Raw genomic sequence first — 17,327 nt, 5'->3', positions numbered from 1 at the left:
ATCCAAAAGACATAGGCAGTGTTTTGAAATACAGTATATGCAATAAGAACAAGCTTCTCAAAATGTCAGAGGTGTTAGGTTTACATGATAGTCTTGCTCATCAATTATTAAAATACAGTGGTACCTCCAGATTTGCAGAGGATATGTTCTCCCTCCCCCTTGCGAATCTAAAATTTTGCAAATATTAAGTCCTATTGTTCCCAATGGCGTCACTGGCGGACAATGGGACTTGAGTATTTGTCAAATTCCCTCCCTTATCAGCATCTTCCCCTAGGACTATAACCAGAGCCCAAGCCGCCAGGGCTTGTAATCAGCCCTGGCAGCCATCAGGATTCTCTTTGCCAGCACTGCCCAGGGCCTAGTGTGCGCACAGGCTGCCCCCTCCATCAAATTTCAATTGGCTGGGGCGGAGGGGGTGGGGTGTGCGAACACAAGGCCCCGAGGACTCCTGGGAGTCCTGATGGCTGCTGGGGTTGATTACAAGCCTCGGCGGCCCAGGTTCCAATTAAAGTCCCCAGTGCTGGGGGGAAGATGCTGGTAAGGGAAGCAGGGTAGGGAGCTGCGGCATTGGCCTCATGAATGACCAAAACAGTGAGTGCCAAGGCCGCAAATCCAGAGAGACCACTGTAGTTGTTTCTTAAAAAATAAAATAAAAAGAGGATTATTAACTCCCAAATGACTCACAAGTGATAAGCATACCATGAACTATTAAACATTTCTTCCATCACTAGCAAAGAAGGCAGCACAGCAAAAGGTCTGTGTATATTCTCAGAAGAGTATGCAATTAGTATGCAATAAGATACTCAACAGCCACAGGAAATTGATTTAGTTAAAATGAAAGTCATAAGAAGTAGCCAGATCATTACTTGGGGGCATCTATTCACCCAGTGTTGAGTATGGTATTGTATGCTGAGATGTTAAGTGTCATTACGAATCCAACTTCAAAAGTCCAGCAGTATTAAACCTTTGTGCAAAAATTTCAATTCTTTATTGACACACTTCAAATTTAAATTATTGTAGTAGATTGAAACACATACCACATTTCCTGACCACATTGTTGCTTATCTGACAAGCGAAGCATAGAGCATTTTAACACATAAATAAATCAGACAGATCTTTGTCCTGATTTATCGGTGAGAAAAAGAGAGAAGGAGAAGTGAAGGAGGGATTAAGATGGGGTAATGGGAACTAATACAGTTACTATTTGGACTTCATTGCTCTTGGCTTGAATGTGGCACAGAACAGCTGATGCTTCTCTTGCCCCCCCCCCCCCCCCATAAAAATGTTGGTAGGAATCCCAATTCAGACATCCAGTTGGTAGAAAAATAACATGGGTTACATCTGGCATCCACAACATTATGATACAACAAGTCAGTGGAGCCCACCAAACATGCAAAGACCGTGGCCTCTGAGGTACTTGACAGCCTGCATTTTTGCAGACTTAGGAAGGAAGCAAAAGCAAGACCCTGTACTATGCCACAATACATGCTCAAGTATCTGGCTGAGAGCAGGCAATATTAATTTTAACTGCTGTCTCTTCACATTAAGTAGCTTTCACTACTTTCATGTGGAGCGAAGCTATATTTTTCCTTAAAAAAAGAACTACGATCATCAATTAGATTTTCCCCCCTGTGAACCTGCCATAAAGTTTTACAGTGTGTGATTTATACTAAATATATAGAACTGATAAAGCATATTTATTACAACAGAAAATCCAGATCAGCTAAACCTACACTGACCTCTTTCTACTTTTATACAGCTATTTGTGCTAAAAGAAGATGCAGATACCATTTTAAAATGGACAATTTTGTTTAAAATGAGGAGGAGAAAAACTGTGTTAAATATGTAGGGGAGATTTGTTTTCCTCTTCCAACAGAATGAGAAAAGGCACATTTCCCAAAATTCCCTCGATATCCTGTTAGGCCTTCTTTTTCCACTTAAATTCTAGTGGGCCTTCGAGCCTTCCAAAGCATTGGTGGCTTAAGAGAGAAGGGAGACTTGCTGAAAATTACAAACCTTTCCATTCCATTGTTGGAAGCTTTCCATCAATTGTGAAAATTAACTGGATTCCTCCTGTTATTGTACTGAACACACACATATATCAGTTGTCTTGACCCAGTTCTTCAATCTGTCAAGGTCATTTTGAGTTCTGATCCTTTCCTATGGTGCATTTGCTCCCCACTCTCATTTGGTGTCATCTACAAAACGGATAAGCATGCTTTCTATTCCATCATCTAAGTCATTTATAAAGATGTTGAACAATACTGGAGCCAGGGCAAAACCCTGAGGCACTCCACTCAGCACTTGTTTGTACTCTCTGGGTTTGATCTGTCAGTCAGTTACAGATCCACCTGACTGCAGCCAGTGGTGTTGGTGTTACCCGGTGCCGTAACTCATGGTGTCACACACACCCCCCACATAGACCTACTCCCCTACCACACTGTACAGAATCCTTAATAATGTTTTTGTACTTCTGTTACTCACAATTTGTAAATCCCATATATCACTGAATGTAATGGTAATAGTTGTGACAGAAACAACTAGCAAAATTAAAATTGTACCTTTAAATTACAATATCATATACATAGCCGAAATGTATTTATAAATACATACTGTAGTTTCATATGGTGAAAGTGAAAGATTGGTAAAAATTGATGCTTTTAGATAAAATTTAATAATAATAATAATAATAATAATAATTTAATATTTTAATTAAATATTTTAATAATAATAATAATAATAATAATAATAAAATTTATTTCTATACCGCTTTTCCGCAGTGATCAAATTTGAAAGTTGAAATTTAATTTTAAAAAATCTGGGGTCTCTCTTCTCCTCCCACTGAGCCTCACCCCACTCCTCTCATCTCTTAACAGCATTTTAAAGGGACACGGTAGAATGCCACAGTCCATTTCTGCCCAAACACAGATGTTTGAGGACCAGTGGTGTCAGCTGGTGCACTGCATACTCCCCCACACCCCTAGTGACACCACTGACTGTAGCACTGTCTATCCTATAGTTCACCAGCTTGCCTGCAAGAATAACATGGTAGACCATGAAATAAATCCTCTGCCTTTATAAATCCAAAAATATTCAAGCCAAGTTACTTTCTAGAAATGCTGTAAGATATTTCCATTCTGACATGCCTTTTAAAGTCTTGGATAAATTGGTTTATTTGGTACCTATATTTCAATATTCCTCTATTTTGTTGTTGCTATGGCTGCTAGTGTTGTTAAAACCCATTTAGCCTTTAAATACAGGGCAGACAGAAATATACATAAATAGTAGGCTGAACACCTTTTCATTTGAGTATCTTTTTATTCCTTCTATAACTTGGGATTTAGGATCTTGGCCCAGATGTTCAAATATTTATGTCCCCAAAATTAGCTCTAAAAAGCAACAGGAAGACTTTTATGTAATAGCATCAGATCTAGAAGGGCAGCTATGAAGGAACTAAACAAGGGGGTGGAACAGATGGGCAAAATCAAGTGGTTTCCAACCACTTTGAAGGTGGGGTGTTTAGATGATGCACACCTCCAAAGTGGGTGGAAACCAGACTGAAGCCATGCCCCAGGGCTAAAAACCAGAGCAAACAGAACCCAGGATAGTTCAGCTTAGTGTGGAAGATGTGCATCCTTGCTCAAGGGACATACATAATTCTCCTCCTGCCTATTTTGTCCTCACTGCAACTTTTTGATATAGGTGAAGCTGAGATATAGTGACTGACCCAAGATCACCCAGTAGCTTATCTGTAAACCTCTTTCTTTAGGTCCTAGACTAACTCTTTAATACTAGCTACAGTTGGCTAACTAAGGAGATAAAGTACTACAGAAAAGTCCTGACTGGACCAACATACGAGAAAGCAAATTTGTGTAATCACAATCCCACATGTCGGGGACACCTACTACTTTGAAGATGTTTTTTTTGGAATACAAAATGTTCTGAAGCTCAGTAAAAAGGATGTATGAAAACTGGAAAAACTGTGGACGAAGAAAAAATTATTTCGAGGAGAGGTATGAGAAAAGATTAAAAACCAAATACTGTAGAGACTACCATTTCTTATGGTGGTGAGAGGAAAAGAATGAGTTTATGCAAGTACAAGTACAATATTTTAAGACCGTGAAATTCAAAAGGGAAGAGGAAATGCTGGAGATGCAAAGGGAACAGTTAACTGCAGTAAGGCAAACTGGAAAAAAACTACTAATGACAGCTATCTTTTAAATTATGGAATAGTTTCCCATGGGAACTAGTGAAAGCCATATCGTTGGAGACATATGAAACTGGACTGACAATATAACTCTAAAAAATATACTGTACTGAATAATCTCACTGTAATTCCATTGGGGGAAAAACCAGAAGATCTAATAATTCTTCTACTTCTCTGATTTCTATGATTCATGTATTTAATTTGTACTGGTAAAAGCTTACCTAGAATGAATCAATAGTTTAATATTGTGCAAGTTTTACTGCATTTTGCCAGAAAGGTGGTGTAACAAAGTCACAGAAGTTACATATGAGTAGTAAGCACAGCACTGTGACTTTCAAGCATGCACCTAATGTACTAATTAGGACAAATACTACATAATAGAATGGAATGTCTTGTGTAAAAAAAATTTAAACAGCTGTCATTGAATTCTTTCTTTTATTATTGAGAACGACTGCAAGGCTTTGGAAATCTAATGGAGATATAATACCTAGCGTGTTCCTTTTGGACAGTCTCCAATAATAAAGCTGTTATACAGAACAATTATGCAACCACTACCATCACAACATATAGAGACAAATTAAACATGCATTCCAATAAACTGGAATGTAGCCCTTCTGTATTTCTACCTTGTGGAGCTGATTGCTAGATTTATGCATTCCTAACAGATGCTTATAAAAGTAAATTTGTTTCCAAAGAGTTATTATTAAAGAGGAAACAAGGGAAATTATATTCAAAGATTTTATCCTTGAAGTTTTTGAGATGACACACATCTTTGCAATGATATCTCTCCATTCTTATCTTTTTGTAAAGATCTGGAATGGCTGCTTTTATTTCTCAGGTTGATTCTGGGAAAGAAGTACTTGCCCTGAAAAAGAAGCCATACCTTCAGATGTAACACCAGATCCCTTCTTTCAGAATGTGGCTTTACATATGAATCATTTATGTCAGGGACATGTTCAAAATGAGGTAAAAATTAATAGAATATATGCAAGTATATACACTTGCCAGGTTTTTAGAATTATAGAATCCCGGAGTTGGAAGAGACCACAAGGGCCATCCAGTCCAACCCCTGCCATGCAGGGAAATCTCAATCAAAGCATCCCCAAAAGATGGCCATTCAGCCTGTTTAAAGAACTCTAAGGAAGTTGACTCCACCCCACTACATGAGGGAATGTGTTCCACTGTCAAACAGCCCTTACTGTCAGGAAGTTCCTCCTAATGTTGAGGTGGAATCTCTTTTCCTGTAGCTTGCATCCATTGTTCCGTGTTCTAGTCTCTGGAGCAGCAGAAAACAAGCTTGCTCCACATTCAATGTGACACCTCTTCACATACTTAAACAGAGCTATCATATCACCCCTTAACTATCTCTTCTCCAGGCTAAACATACCCAGCTCCCTAAATCTTTCCTCATAAGGCATGGTTTCCAGAAACAGAAGTAAGGGACAGTTGAAGTTAATAGCATGCAATGTTGGCAATCAGAAAGCAGCTACTAACATGTTTGTTTTCTACCTGAACACCAAATTAAAGTACAGTTTTCAGTTAACTTCACCGTGTATTTCTTGGTAAAATTAACATATTCATAAATTATATGATGCATGCACATTTGTCTTCATGAAGCTCATTCAGTCTATATAAAAGGAAAAGCTTTCCAACCCTCTAATAGGGGACATATTTTAAATAAGGGACACCTGCCAGCCCTACAAGGGACAAGCTTTCCAGACCTCAAATAAGGTACATCACTATATTAATGAACACCTGCCAACCTTAAAATAAACAGCTATCTTTATTAATGTGTCCTCACATGATTTGGACATTAATTAAGAAAACTGAAGACCTGTGAAAGAAAGGAATTCTCATTGGTGAGATGTTTCAAAAAGGGCACCTCACTTTTCATTTTCTAAATTAGTAAATGCCTGTTCCCAAATGCCTTTTGGAACACATGGTTTAATGCTACAGTGAGAGAGAATACAAATAATTTTAGTGTGCTTACCTCTTGTGCCTGGAAGATAGATTATTTGTCCTACTTGGATTTATTTAACATATATTCCTCTGATTTTCTACCACAGAGAAAGTCTAGCAAGTCAAAATGCATCTACCAACTGAGGATTTGATGAGAGAGATCTACGTTGCCGCCCCCCCCCCCCCCCCCCCCCCGTTACTCATGTGTGTTAAAACAATAAATGTATTCTTGGCTATTTTTACATCAGTAAGAGTTCCCAAATTAATAGCTTTAAGCTGTGTTAGTATGACAACATATAACCATTTGAAACACTGCATTTTATGTTTTTTGAAGACTTTTTAAAGGGTTATATTGTAGTTTTCCCCATAAACTATTCTCTTATTGGTACACTGCTAATACAGACTAGAATTTTTTTATCATGTTTTTGAAATATGTATTTTTTTCTCATGAAAACACAGTTGCTAAACATTTATCTCATTTAAATGATAGCAGTGAACTGCATTAACACACACACACACACACACACACAGAGTTTCATGTATAACAAATAATATGTTCTATGAAAAACTTTTTTTCTCAACTGTAATTTTTTTTTATAGTCAGAAGTCAAAACATAGTATATTTAAGTTTATAAGATGAGCTTAGAAAGGATACTTTAAAAAACAGGTGAGAGGAGGGGAGTTTTATTTGCCTGGATGATAAGTTACTGTCATCATGGTCTTTACTAACATTTTTGCAGCAAATTCTAATGTTTTGAAAAGCCTCAGCAATCTATACCTAGTAAAGCCACAATCCCTCTGTGTAATGACAGATCAATTGTACATCTTGCAGCCAATCTATCAATTTCACATTATTAATATGACAAATGGTATATGCCAGTAGTTAGACAGCTTTCACTTCTGTTTTCATATAGGTTTGATTCCTAGGATGTACTTTAAAATACTATTAGATATCAGAGACCAGTCACCACAAGAAGTATGTCATTGTCATTTTTATTGAAAATGAGTACTGTCTGGATTAAATGAGAAGAAATTACTATTGTTGTGGTTTCTTTCTAAAGTTTCTGTCTCAATCACATAAGAATTTTTTTCTTTTTTGAATATTTTTATTAGAATAAACATATACATATTACATATACACACATACATATTACAATGACTTGTCATTGAATAAGGTTTTTCCCCTAGTCAAATCAGACTCTCTCCAAGTATACAACAAGAGACCTTAACAAATGTGAGATAGCTAAGCAAGATCAAGGTGCATGGGCTGATTCCTCACCACTAAGGGGAATAAAAGTAGTAAAATCTTTATTACTGCCAGTTGTTTTATACCAGGATAGAGACAGCACAAGGAGAAAAGAAGCATAAACAAAGTGGCATAGCATGGGGTTAAAGAAGTAGCATGGAATGGTGGACACAATTATGCAATGGTTCAAAGCAGCTATGTCTGGTAAACTTTTGCATTTGGGAAAGCATGTGGATTTATTGAGGTGAGGCAGTATTCCAAACTGCAGGCTGTAGTTCCATTCATTTTTCAAATAGTCTTATTCAGAAATATTTTTCTCTGATAGTGGAAAAACTACACATATACTCCGAAAAAGTCTTACATTATGGATCAAGAAATTCTAATAATTTTAAATAATGTATTCAGGTCCCATTTTCTATGGGTCTAGTTTAGTTCCAACATTTATAAAAATTACTCATTTTCATAAAACCAAAGACCCCACTTAGCTAACCAATATCATAAAAAATCCAGCCATTATGTCTGTAGAGAAGAACAATTTTTCATGAAACACTAACTTCAGTGGTGCACCCACTTTCAGAAAGCCATGAAAAATACAAAATAAATTGCAATGAAATATTGAAATAAAACCTTACTTGAACATTGTGCTTTAGTAGTATTTAAAAGGAAAAAAAACCTATACCTTTCACACATACATCCTAATCCACAGTAATATACTACATGTCCTTATATTGTACCTTGAAAAACTCCATATAATATACCATTTCTTTTACAACTTTACAGGCGTGAATGTTGAACATTCAGTGTTCTAATGGCCCAGCATATCTTTATTGATTTATATTTAGGCAGTAATTCATGCATCTAACTTATACAGGTTAATAATTCATTGCTTGACTAAAAAGTTGTAGCCACTTAGACTCTCATACAAACTTTACTATGACAGTTCTCTTTAAAATGGCTATAAACATTGAGGAAAGGTGGTAAATCCTGACATACTAAATACAGATATTACACTACTTAGAAAAACATTTTAACATTTGGGACTTCACTATATGTATTCAGCTCCACAAGCCCAATAATTTACATTGCTTAACATTTATAAATATCAAAAGAACAAACAGTGCATAAAAGGTTGTAGACTATGTTTTTCAAAGAGATCAGCTAATGTTGCAAATGTAAAAGCATCAATTACCTCCTTCGATGGATGTTTCAACTCCACTTTGGGGGATCTTTTAATTTTCTACAGGTGACATTTAGTATTAAAAGCCACAACAGACCCAACTAGAAAAAGGCAATTTGCTTGGTTCTGAAGCAAAGCTCTTTGCTTAAAAAAATCAACTTTTCACAAGTGTAACTGCATGTAATTGGACACTCCAACTTAGTCAAGGTCAATGCTTATATAATTATGATTTATTGAAGGAACCCTCTCTATAATGTTCACAACTGAAATACAAAATTACTGGAGGGGGAGAAATGAACATAAGAATGCATGTATTATCAATATATGTTTTTTTAAAAAATCAACTCAAAATAGCATCTGTTTTCACCAAAAGAATGTGAATGCTGCAGGTCTAAAAGAGATACCACTGATTCAGACACGGGATGAAATCCAATTATATCTGTGTTCATGGATGCAACAGTATCTGTCACTAGAGTTTCCTCCTCATGCAGTCCCCCTCCCTCAAATCTGTTCCAAAGAACTGGAGGACTTGTGTTCATGCAAGAAAAGATGCAACCCATGATATTTTCTGATGCAAATGGGACCCTGCTAATTTGACAACAGAAACTTGTTCCATTTTACAGTGTACATAATACTTTCCTTATAGTGACTATCACAACTTATATATATATATTTTGCAATAGAAGGTTTTGTTTTATTGGTTTTAATACACACAAAGAGAAGAAATGCAATCAGTTTAGCTAGCTTGTTGACAATGTAGTGTAAATTGATCTTTACAGTGTCAAAATACTATTGGGCAGAGTCTCCCTTGAACAACCAGGTAAATTGCACCGATCAAAACAATATGCTGTTGTCCAGGAAGACAATACACTTCAAGAAAAACAGTTTAGTTACAACTTACCATATTAAATGAAATTTACAGGAAAAGCTAGAATTAATTTTTAGTGAAGCATGCATAGCCCTACAGATTTTTTTTCATTCCATCAGTGATTGTTGCAGTAAGCTTCAGCAAGCTACCACATATCAAAAACTGCAGAAATTGTACAATAGGGGGAAAAACAGTTAAGTATCTCACTATCTTGGTTACTGCCTGTGAATGTGTAGGACAAATGGACTTTTGGGAGGGGTTTGCAAATATCAGTGGAATACCCCAACCACATCCCAACATGTTGCAAAGGAGTAAAATTAATCACTGAGTGGTGGCAGCAAGATATTTTTTAGATAAAAGATGATCTCAAGGTGTATCATCCAGAAGTAGAAGTGGAGAGGGACATGTAAAGAATCTTCACACCTGGTCTGCAGAGTTGTAGTCCAACGCTCAAACTACTACACCATGCTGGTTCTCATAATCCCCTTATTAGTGACCGAAAAATTACAAAATAGTTAGCAAACATGTAGAGATGTTACTATTAAACAAAAGTAGAAATGGGGCTTGTTTTTCAGAAGTATAACACATGGAGTTTCATAATTAAAATAAACCTTTTCCACAGCACGCTGAAAAGGAGCCCATCTTACAAATGTGTACTGTCCCCCTATGGATGCTTGGGCTCTATCTCTAAAAGTGTAAATCTGGTCATATAGTAATACCTCAATTGTAGAGTGACCATGCGTTGACCAGTGGGTGACTATTTCTGATTTCCGGGGCGGGGGGGGGGTGTGTCTATGAATTAATAGAGTGGAAGTTTAACATCAGTACATCTAAAAATACCAGTTCCCCTGTTGATAAACATTGAAACAGTGATCTGACTTTCCATCATCATGTTTAATTAATATAGTTGCTAGTATTGTGTATACTCCTCTGCCAAACTTACCATTTCAAAAGGCTATACAAATATACTCAAAGAATATCAAAAGCCTATGAAACATAGAAGATGCTTATGAGCCCCTCACCCATATGACAATATGAAGATTTTGTACCAGTGATTTAACAATGTAAGAAAACAATTATACTGTACTACCCAGCAATTGTACTTTCCTACTATAGGGAAAATGAGGAGAATTTTAGTTCACGGTCTATTTGTATCAATTTAACAAGTGTACTCCAACTACCAAAAAACTTGCAGGAAGGAAAATGAAACCTAACATCAAGACAAGAGGAGTTGCATTAGAGAAGATCTGGAGATTTTAATTGACTGGTGACATTTTAAATATTTTTGTTACAGTAACAGACATTAGTCTGCTGTCCTAGGCTCATACCAAAATTGCTTTATTTGGTCTCAAAACAGCTTCCCATATGGCAAAGAGGGTTGTTTTTTTAGTTTCGGAAACATAAGTCAAATGTACTTTTGAGCATGCCAAATTAACTGTATGGAAGTTCAACAACACTTAGCAATGAAAAAGCTAATGCCTCAGGGTGTGCAGTAGTAATAGGTTTGAGTAGTCTAAATCACCCACAGTGTCATCCCTGCTAGTCTACCTATTCTGACCCCATCGGTGATGTAAACTGATACTCTTTGGGATGTTTCCACTCCTCTCCAGCTCCCAGAACTCTCTTAGTTCTTCCTTAGAGATGTAGCTAAATCATAATATATCCCTAAATAATTTTCCTATCTTAGAATGAAATTCCAATAATAAAGAACGTTAGTTTGTTCTCTGAGCCATTGGTATCTTCCCTCAGTCAGGATCTCTAACTGCATGCACTACCGTATATACTTGACTATAAGTCGACCTCATGTATAAGTCGAGGGCAAGTTTTGGGGCCAAAATTGTGGATTTTGCTATGACCTGTGGATAAGTCAAGGGTAAAACTTAGGGGCATATAGCAAACGATCTAAAGGATGAAGCAAAGTAAAACAATGTCAAAGAACTTACCATTTCCAGCAGACATAACTCTATGTGCTTAGTTTTAAGGTTGGATGGATGAGAGAATACAGAGGGTAAGTGCTTCCATGACAGATTATACTCTTGCTTTTCACCAGGGGATGGTTCCTTCTTTTAAATGAGAGTTAAGATACAGTACTTACATTGACCCATGGATAAGATGACTCAGGATTTTTGGGTCCATTTTTGACCTTAATTTCTAGACTTATACATGAGTATATACTGTAATTCTAATAATACTTTGGATATCAACCATAGATGGTGATCAAACCAATTGCCTATACTTTTCTTATGATTTACATTTCTGAGAGCAAGTCGCCTTCATTCACAACAAGTGAAAAAAAGATAAATGATTAATTCCAATGAATTCCAAACATCTATGAGATAAAGAAAACTTATATATGCTCAAATTAAAAAAAATAAATCTCTAAATTAAAGTAGATTTTTGATGAGCTCTGGCAGCTCAAGATGAAAAAAAAAGGTAAGAGAGAGAAGAGGGAAGAATGTGTTTATTGCAAAGCAAATAACATGGGTTTTATGAACTAATTAAAGTAATAACCTTTTCCTTTCTTCACAGCTAAGCTTTGTGGCTATGCAAAAGAGTGAAAACATATGGTAAGAAAATTTCCTTAAGTCTCTTCAATTCTCATTGAGACCTACAGCTATCTATGTAGGGAGAGCCCTAAATGTAACCACTTGGAGGATAGTAAAGAAATAACTGCAGAGTTCACATTTTTATCATGGACTGATTTTCAAGATGCATACCCTATATGAAAAGCACCAAACTATTACGAAACTAAAGCTATTTTAAGAATCCAAACAGAGGTTTCAGAAGAGAACCCTAATATATATATATGTTGCTAAGATTATGTTCTATACAAGAGAACCGGAAAATGCCCAATGCAACACTTGATTTTTTTTAAAAGGTTAGCTCATTGTGTCTTCCAGGTAAATTTGTAAGTTTTCATAAGGATAAAATTGACAAGATTATAGAAGGACAACCCTAATGGAAAAGAAGAAACATGGCTCTTGGAATGGTGATCATATTTCAGTGACATTTTAGAGTTCTTTGAAATGTCAATAAATGTGTGATCAGGAATGATCCAGTATACATTGTTTACTTGGGCTTCCAAAATGGCTCCAATAAAGAACAACAATAACATTTCTTACCCACCTCGCCAATGCTGGAAACAACAACAGACCAACAAATACACAACTTAAATTAAAAACACAACATCAGTTAAAACACACACATCAGTTTAAAGAACAAATAAGGCATATACTAAATCCACATTTTTAAATTTTAAAATCATGAGGATAGACCTGCTGTAAGAGACTGGTGTTTAAAGCTGTTTCAAATTCAGGCAGCATATTCAACTGTCAAATTTCTTCCAGCAAGTGGTTCCACAGTCTAGGGGTGGCTGAACAAAAAGTTTTCTGGGTGACAGCTGCCTACCTAGACCTGGCTGTTTGGGGTAAATATCTGTTAGAGGCCCTGAATGTATGGGCTGGATTATATTGGGAGGCGTTCATCCTGGTGTTCATTCAGAGGAGACACACTCTTAGCTGTGGGAGTGTTCGACAGCATGGAGAAATATATTTGTGTGTTATCAACATACTGACAACATCCTGCCCCATGCCTCTGGATGACCTCTCCCAGCACTTTCATGTAGATGCTGAATAGCATTGGAGACAGGATGGCACCTTGTGGTATGCCATATAACAGCTCTTTTTTGAGAAGCAGCTATCCCCAAGCACCACTATCTAGAACCTGTTAGAGACATAGGACTGAAACCACTGAAGAATAGTGCCTCCAATTCCCAAATCCCACAGGCATTCCAGAAGGATGTCATGGCTGATGGTATCAAATGCTGCTGAGAAGTTCAAAAGCATCAGCAAGGACACACTCCCCATGTCCATGCTCAAATAAGATAATCCACTAAGATGACCATAGCAATCTTGCTCTTTATTCTGCTCTGAAGCTGGTTTGAAATGGGCTGAAATAAATTGTATCATCCAAGACAGTTGGGAGGCAACTGTCCTCTCAAAACCATCTTCAAGACCATCTTAATAGGGCCAACCCCCCTGCAGGGATGGACAATAGCCATGATACTAACTCTAACCAGAAAACGATCTGTCCATGACAACTCGGAAGTATTAATCACTCCTGCCCACAGATCTGTATGCTCAGAGCTGAAGACACGTCAAGGATGTGACCTGCTGCATGTGTGAGTCCTGAAACCAGTTGGACTAGACCCCTACATTCTATTATCCAGTATGTGTTTCCTATATGAACCCTAGTGTTCCTTCCTTGGACATCTGGCAATTCTTGCTCCAACAAAGAATCTTTGTTGTAGATTTTTAAGCATCACCTTGCTTGCATGAGAATTAATTTAATAATGCAATGGTTCTGGGATTGTTGCATTTCCTGGTGTCTCCTTTCTTGTGAATTGGAATAAATACTGAGTGTATATACTCTCAGTACTTTCAAGTGTATTTCTTACTGATCTGAAACAACTAATTTCATCTTCAACTATTGTTCAAGGCACTCTTTCTCTCTACAGTGGGAACAAGGCCACTGGACACCTCTATAATTCTCAATAACAGTGTGAACTTAATAACAATTATCTGTATAATTACAGAAATTGTTCAAGACCCACAGATTTAAAATTGGGAATATATGAGGCTAAACTTTCAGTACATAATATTTGGAATCATTACTCTCCTCTATGCAATTGATAGAATAAAGAATATAAAATCACCAATATTAAATTAACAGAATGCAGTTCTTAGTAGAATACATTTCTTAAGACAAAAAATCAACCATCAGAAATCACCATTTCAACTGACTTTAATTTTGCTGACTGCCTGTTTTTTTAGTTCATAAATAAATAAATAAATAAATAAATAATCTTACAGAAATCAGAACACTACTGAATGCTTGTTTAAATCCTTAATCCAATTCTAGATTCTTCATCCACAAAACCTTTAAAAAGGCATATACTTCTACTGTTCAAGCCTAACAAACCCAAGCAAACTTATCAGAGATATTTGCCCTTTAGATAGAACAGAAGTCGAATCAATTTCATTACTGTCATACTGTGTAGAGAAAAATAAAATTTAGACAGAAATAAAATTTTCTTTAGTCTATATGCAGCACTTAAAATGCCAATTATACGATCACTATGCATTAATTAGCTTTCATTTATGGAGGATAGAAGGTTTTGCTGTAAAGATAATAAACACACCATTATTTCCATCGTCAGACTTTGGGGACTGACAAAAAGGAGTTTAGAAATAGCCTGTCACTTCCGGCTTTGCTTACTAAATTATTAATTTACACAAAATACTACATTAAAATACTATTAAAGCAACCAAAGACAGCATATGCAGACTTGAAAAGAAGTTCTCACACTTGGATAGATTATCAAATGCAGTTTCCGACATGTGAACTGAATTTTTTGTTTCTCATTATTTTATTTGCCACTATGGCTGTTCAAAGTGGTTTGCTGAAGTTTATATTTGCTACCTTCAATTTGTTTTATTCTTCCTGCTGTGAACTAGCTAGCTGGGACTCTGTAATTCTTCTTCATACTATAAACTAATACTAAAAACAAGGGATTAGTTCTTCAGTGCAGGATTAGGCACACACAGAAGTGGTGGGGAGAGAGAATGCATTCAAACAAGTACTAAACATCAAGAAAACAGTACAAAACAATGGCAGCAGAAGTAAATAGTTCATGTTTTAAGTATTCATTTTCAAGTTGGATTCACCGGGGCAGCATCCACACTGCAGAAATAATCCAGTTTGACACCGGTTTAACTCACGGCCCAATGCTATGGAATTCTGGGAACTGTAGTTTGTTGTGGCTCCAGAGTGCTCTGACAGAGCCTAAATGTCTCATAAAACTACACTTCCCAGACTTCCATAGCATTGAGCCATGGTAGTTAATGTGGTGACAAACTGGATTATTTTTGTAGTACAGATGCATCCTAGGACAACTTATTTACCTAGGATTGCATTCCTCAAATTGGTTTATCTAACATAAAGCAAAATTCATTCTAATGTATCAAAGTGGATCCCATATTTTTCTAAGGCACCATGTTTGATTCATATGCAATTTACATGTCACCCGTCTACAATCAGAAGTTTGTGATCCATTTGTAATATATGAAAATATAGGCACCATTTGGATAAAGGATTCCCTATTTCCTCCCAACCTCCAATTTCAAACTGTGTCTGACTTTTCAACATGCAGCACTTTAATATGCAACCCACTTTTTTTTCTAATCTCTTGTTCATCTATTTTCTGTCGTCTTAGCTAACAAACCTAGGAAGTAGTATAGAGTTGTCTGGTCAAAGTCTCATTGAACTCAATGAAGCTTGCTTCTTAATATCCATAAATACATACATATGTATGATCAATAGATCACTATTGCTCTGTTACTATCATCCTTCTCCTTGAAATATTTGCTGATTATTAACAGAACTGTAATTATCACAGTCTTCTAGTTGACATACTTTCTGAACTTCTGGCAGGGCTTCCTCTTTCTCACCTCCATCCTTTAATTTCTGTCCAGCATTCAGCTGCACGCATTATTACATCTGCCCACCTCTCTGACCATATCTCTCCTTTATTGTCATCCCTTCACTGGCTCCCCCCCTTCTGTATTCAGTATAAGCTTCTGCCGTTGACTTTTATAGCTCTGCATGGGCTGGCCCCTCCGTATTTATTTAACCTTCTTTCTCCTCACCTTCCCATTCGTGCCCTCCATTCTAGTAGTCAAGGTCTGCTATCTCAGCCTAGGATTTTCAGTGCCCCATTCCAGATTCGTCCCTTTTCACTTGCTGCCCCTCACTCCTGGAATCTCCTTCCCCCACGAACATGGCTCATAACTTCTTTAACCAGTTTCAAAACTGAGTTGAAAACCATCCTGTTCAGAGAAGCGTTCCCAGGCATTGCTTGACTATTATTTGTTATTTGATGTTTTTAATTTGTTGCCTGCTTTACTTTATTGAACCCTTTCCTGTATTGTTTTTTATTATTTATATGTATTATCCTATTATTTCTTAGATTGTACACCATGGGCAGGTTTACTTTATCCATTTTATTGTTTGTATGTACAGCATTGTGTAAATCTACAGCGCTATATAAATAAAGCATAATAATAATAATAATAATAATAATAATAATAATAATAACGATGACTATTATTTGGAGGGCAAGAAGGATTCCATAACATGACTATTAAAAAATGATATGGACAGTGAAGGTCACTGGTTAAAAAGGAGCAGACTATTAAAAACAGAGTTCAGAAAAACCATTGTTTTGATTGTTTGGCAGGAGCAAAACTCCTACATGTTTTTAAAAGCAGTACTTGCTAAGGTTTTAGAGAGCTGGGAAAAGGCTTTGCTTCTGTCTGATGTATAACTAGAAAAATTAAAATTTCAACTACAGAAATATTTTATCAGTTATTAAGTCTTGTATTTTTAGGATATATTTTAGTTTTCCTGAGCACCTGCAGTTAATATTTAATGTATCATGCAATAACTGGGCCCACTTCTGACCTCACCAACAGCCATCAAGATTTGGCCCAAAAAATTCAAATTCTGGGATGCTCCTATCCTGGCAATCTTTCCGCCCGTCACCAGTGTTGTTTCTCTCTCTTATTTATTTACAAGGATTCAATCCCTCACTTTAAAAGTCTGAGTACATTCAAACTTACTTGCAAGAAACTTTAGTTCTGTCAGCTACCATGGTCCATTGCTGCTGATTTGTAGAAACTTCGATGTAATAGCTGTAGCTTCTGTCATCACAATCCCAGAGAAGTAACCTGCAGGAGTAAAGAAAGAATCCAGTGTTACCTCATATTTCTATTTCAGTTTTTATGAACCTACTTTGTGCACCTTTTTGGTC

At 36.5% G+C, this 17,327-nt stretch overlaps 1 protein-coding gene and 1 long non-coding RNA gene across 6 annotated transcripts in view; one reads left to right on the top strand and one right to left on the bottom strand.

Moving 5' to 3' along the window:
• The window catches only part of LOC149310726 (uncharacterized), a 79,786-nt gene extending 67,758 nt beyond the window's left edge, over positions 1–12,028 (top strand). Inside the window, exon 3 of the long non-coding RNA XR_016281701.1 lies at positions 11,987–12,028. This is a non-coding gene — a long non-coding RNA (uncharacterized LOC149310726). The remainder of the gene's footprint in view (positions 1–11,986) is intronic.
• Positions 1–17,327, bottom strand: part of BTBD9 (BTB domain containing 9) — a 302,994-nt gene that overhangs the window by 133,605 nt on the left and 152,062 nt on the right. For all 5 annotated transcript variants that reach the window (XM_089529595.1, XM_089529597.1, XM_089529598.1 and 2 more), the window contains one exon: positions 17,137–17,244. In XM_089529595.1, coding sequence (XP_089385721.1) covers positions 17,137–17,244 — 108 coding nt within the window. The remainder of the gene's footprint in view (positions 1–17,136; positions 17,245–17,327) is intronic.

Source organism: Sceloporus occidentalis, unplaced genomic scaffold (assembly GCF_023333645.1).
Source record: "Sceloporus occidentalis isolate IW3139 unplaced genomic scaffold, rSceOcc1.0.p SCAF_6, whole genome shotgun sequence".
NCBI classification, from domain to species: Eukaryota; Metazoa; Chordata; class Lepidosauria; order Squamata; family Phrynosomatidae; genus Sceloporus; species Sceloporus occidentalis.
Note: the sequence above shows the minus strand (reverse complement) of the source record. Positions and strands in the feature narration are given on the sequence as shown.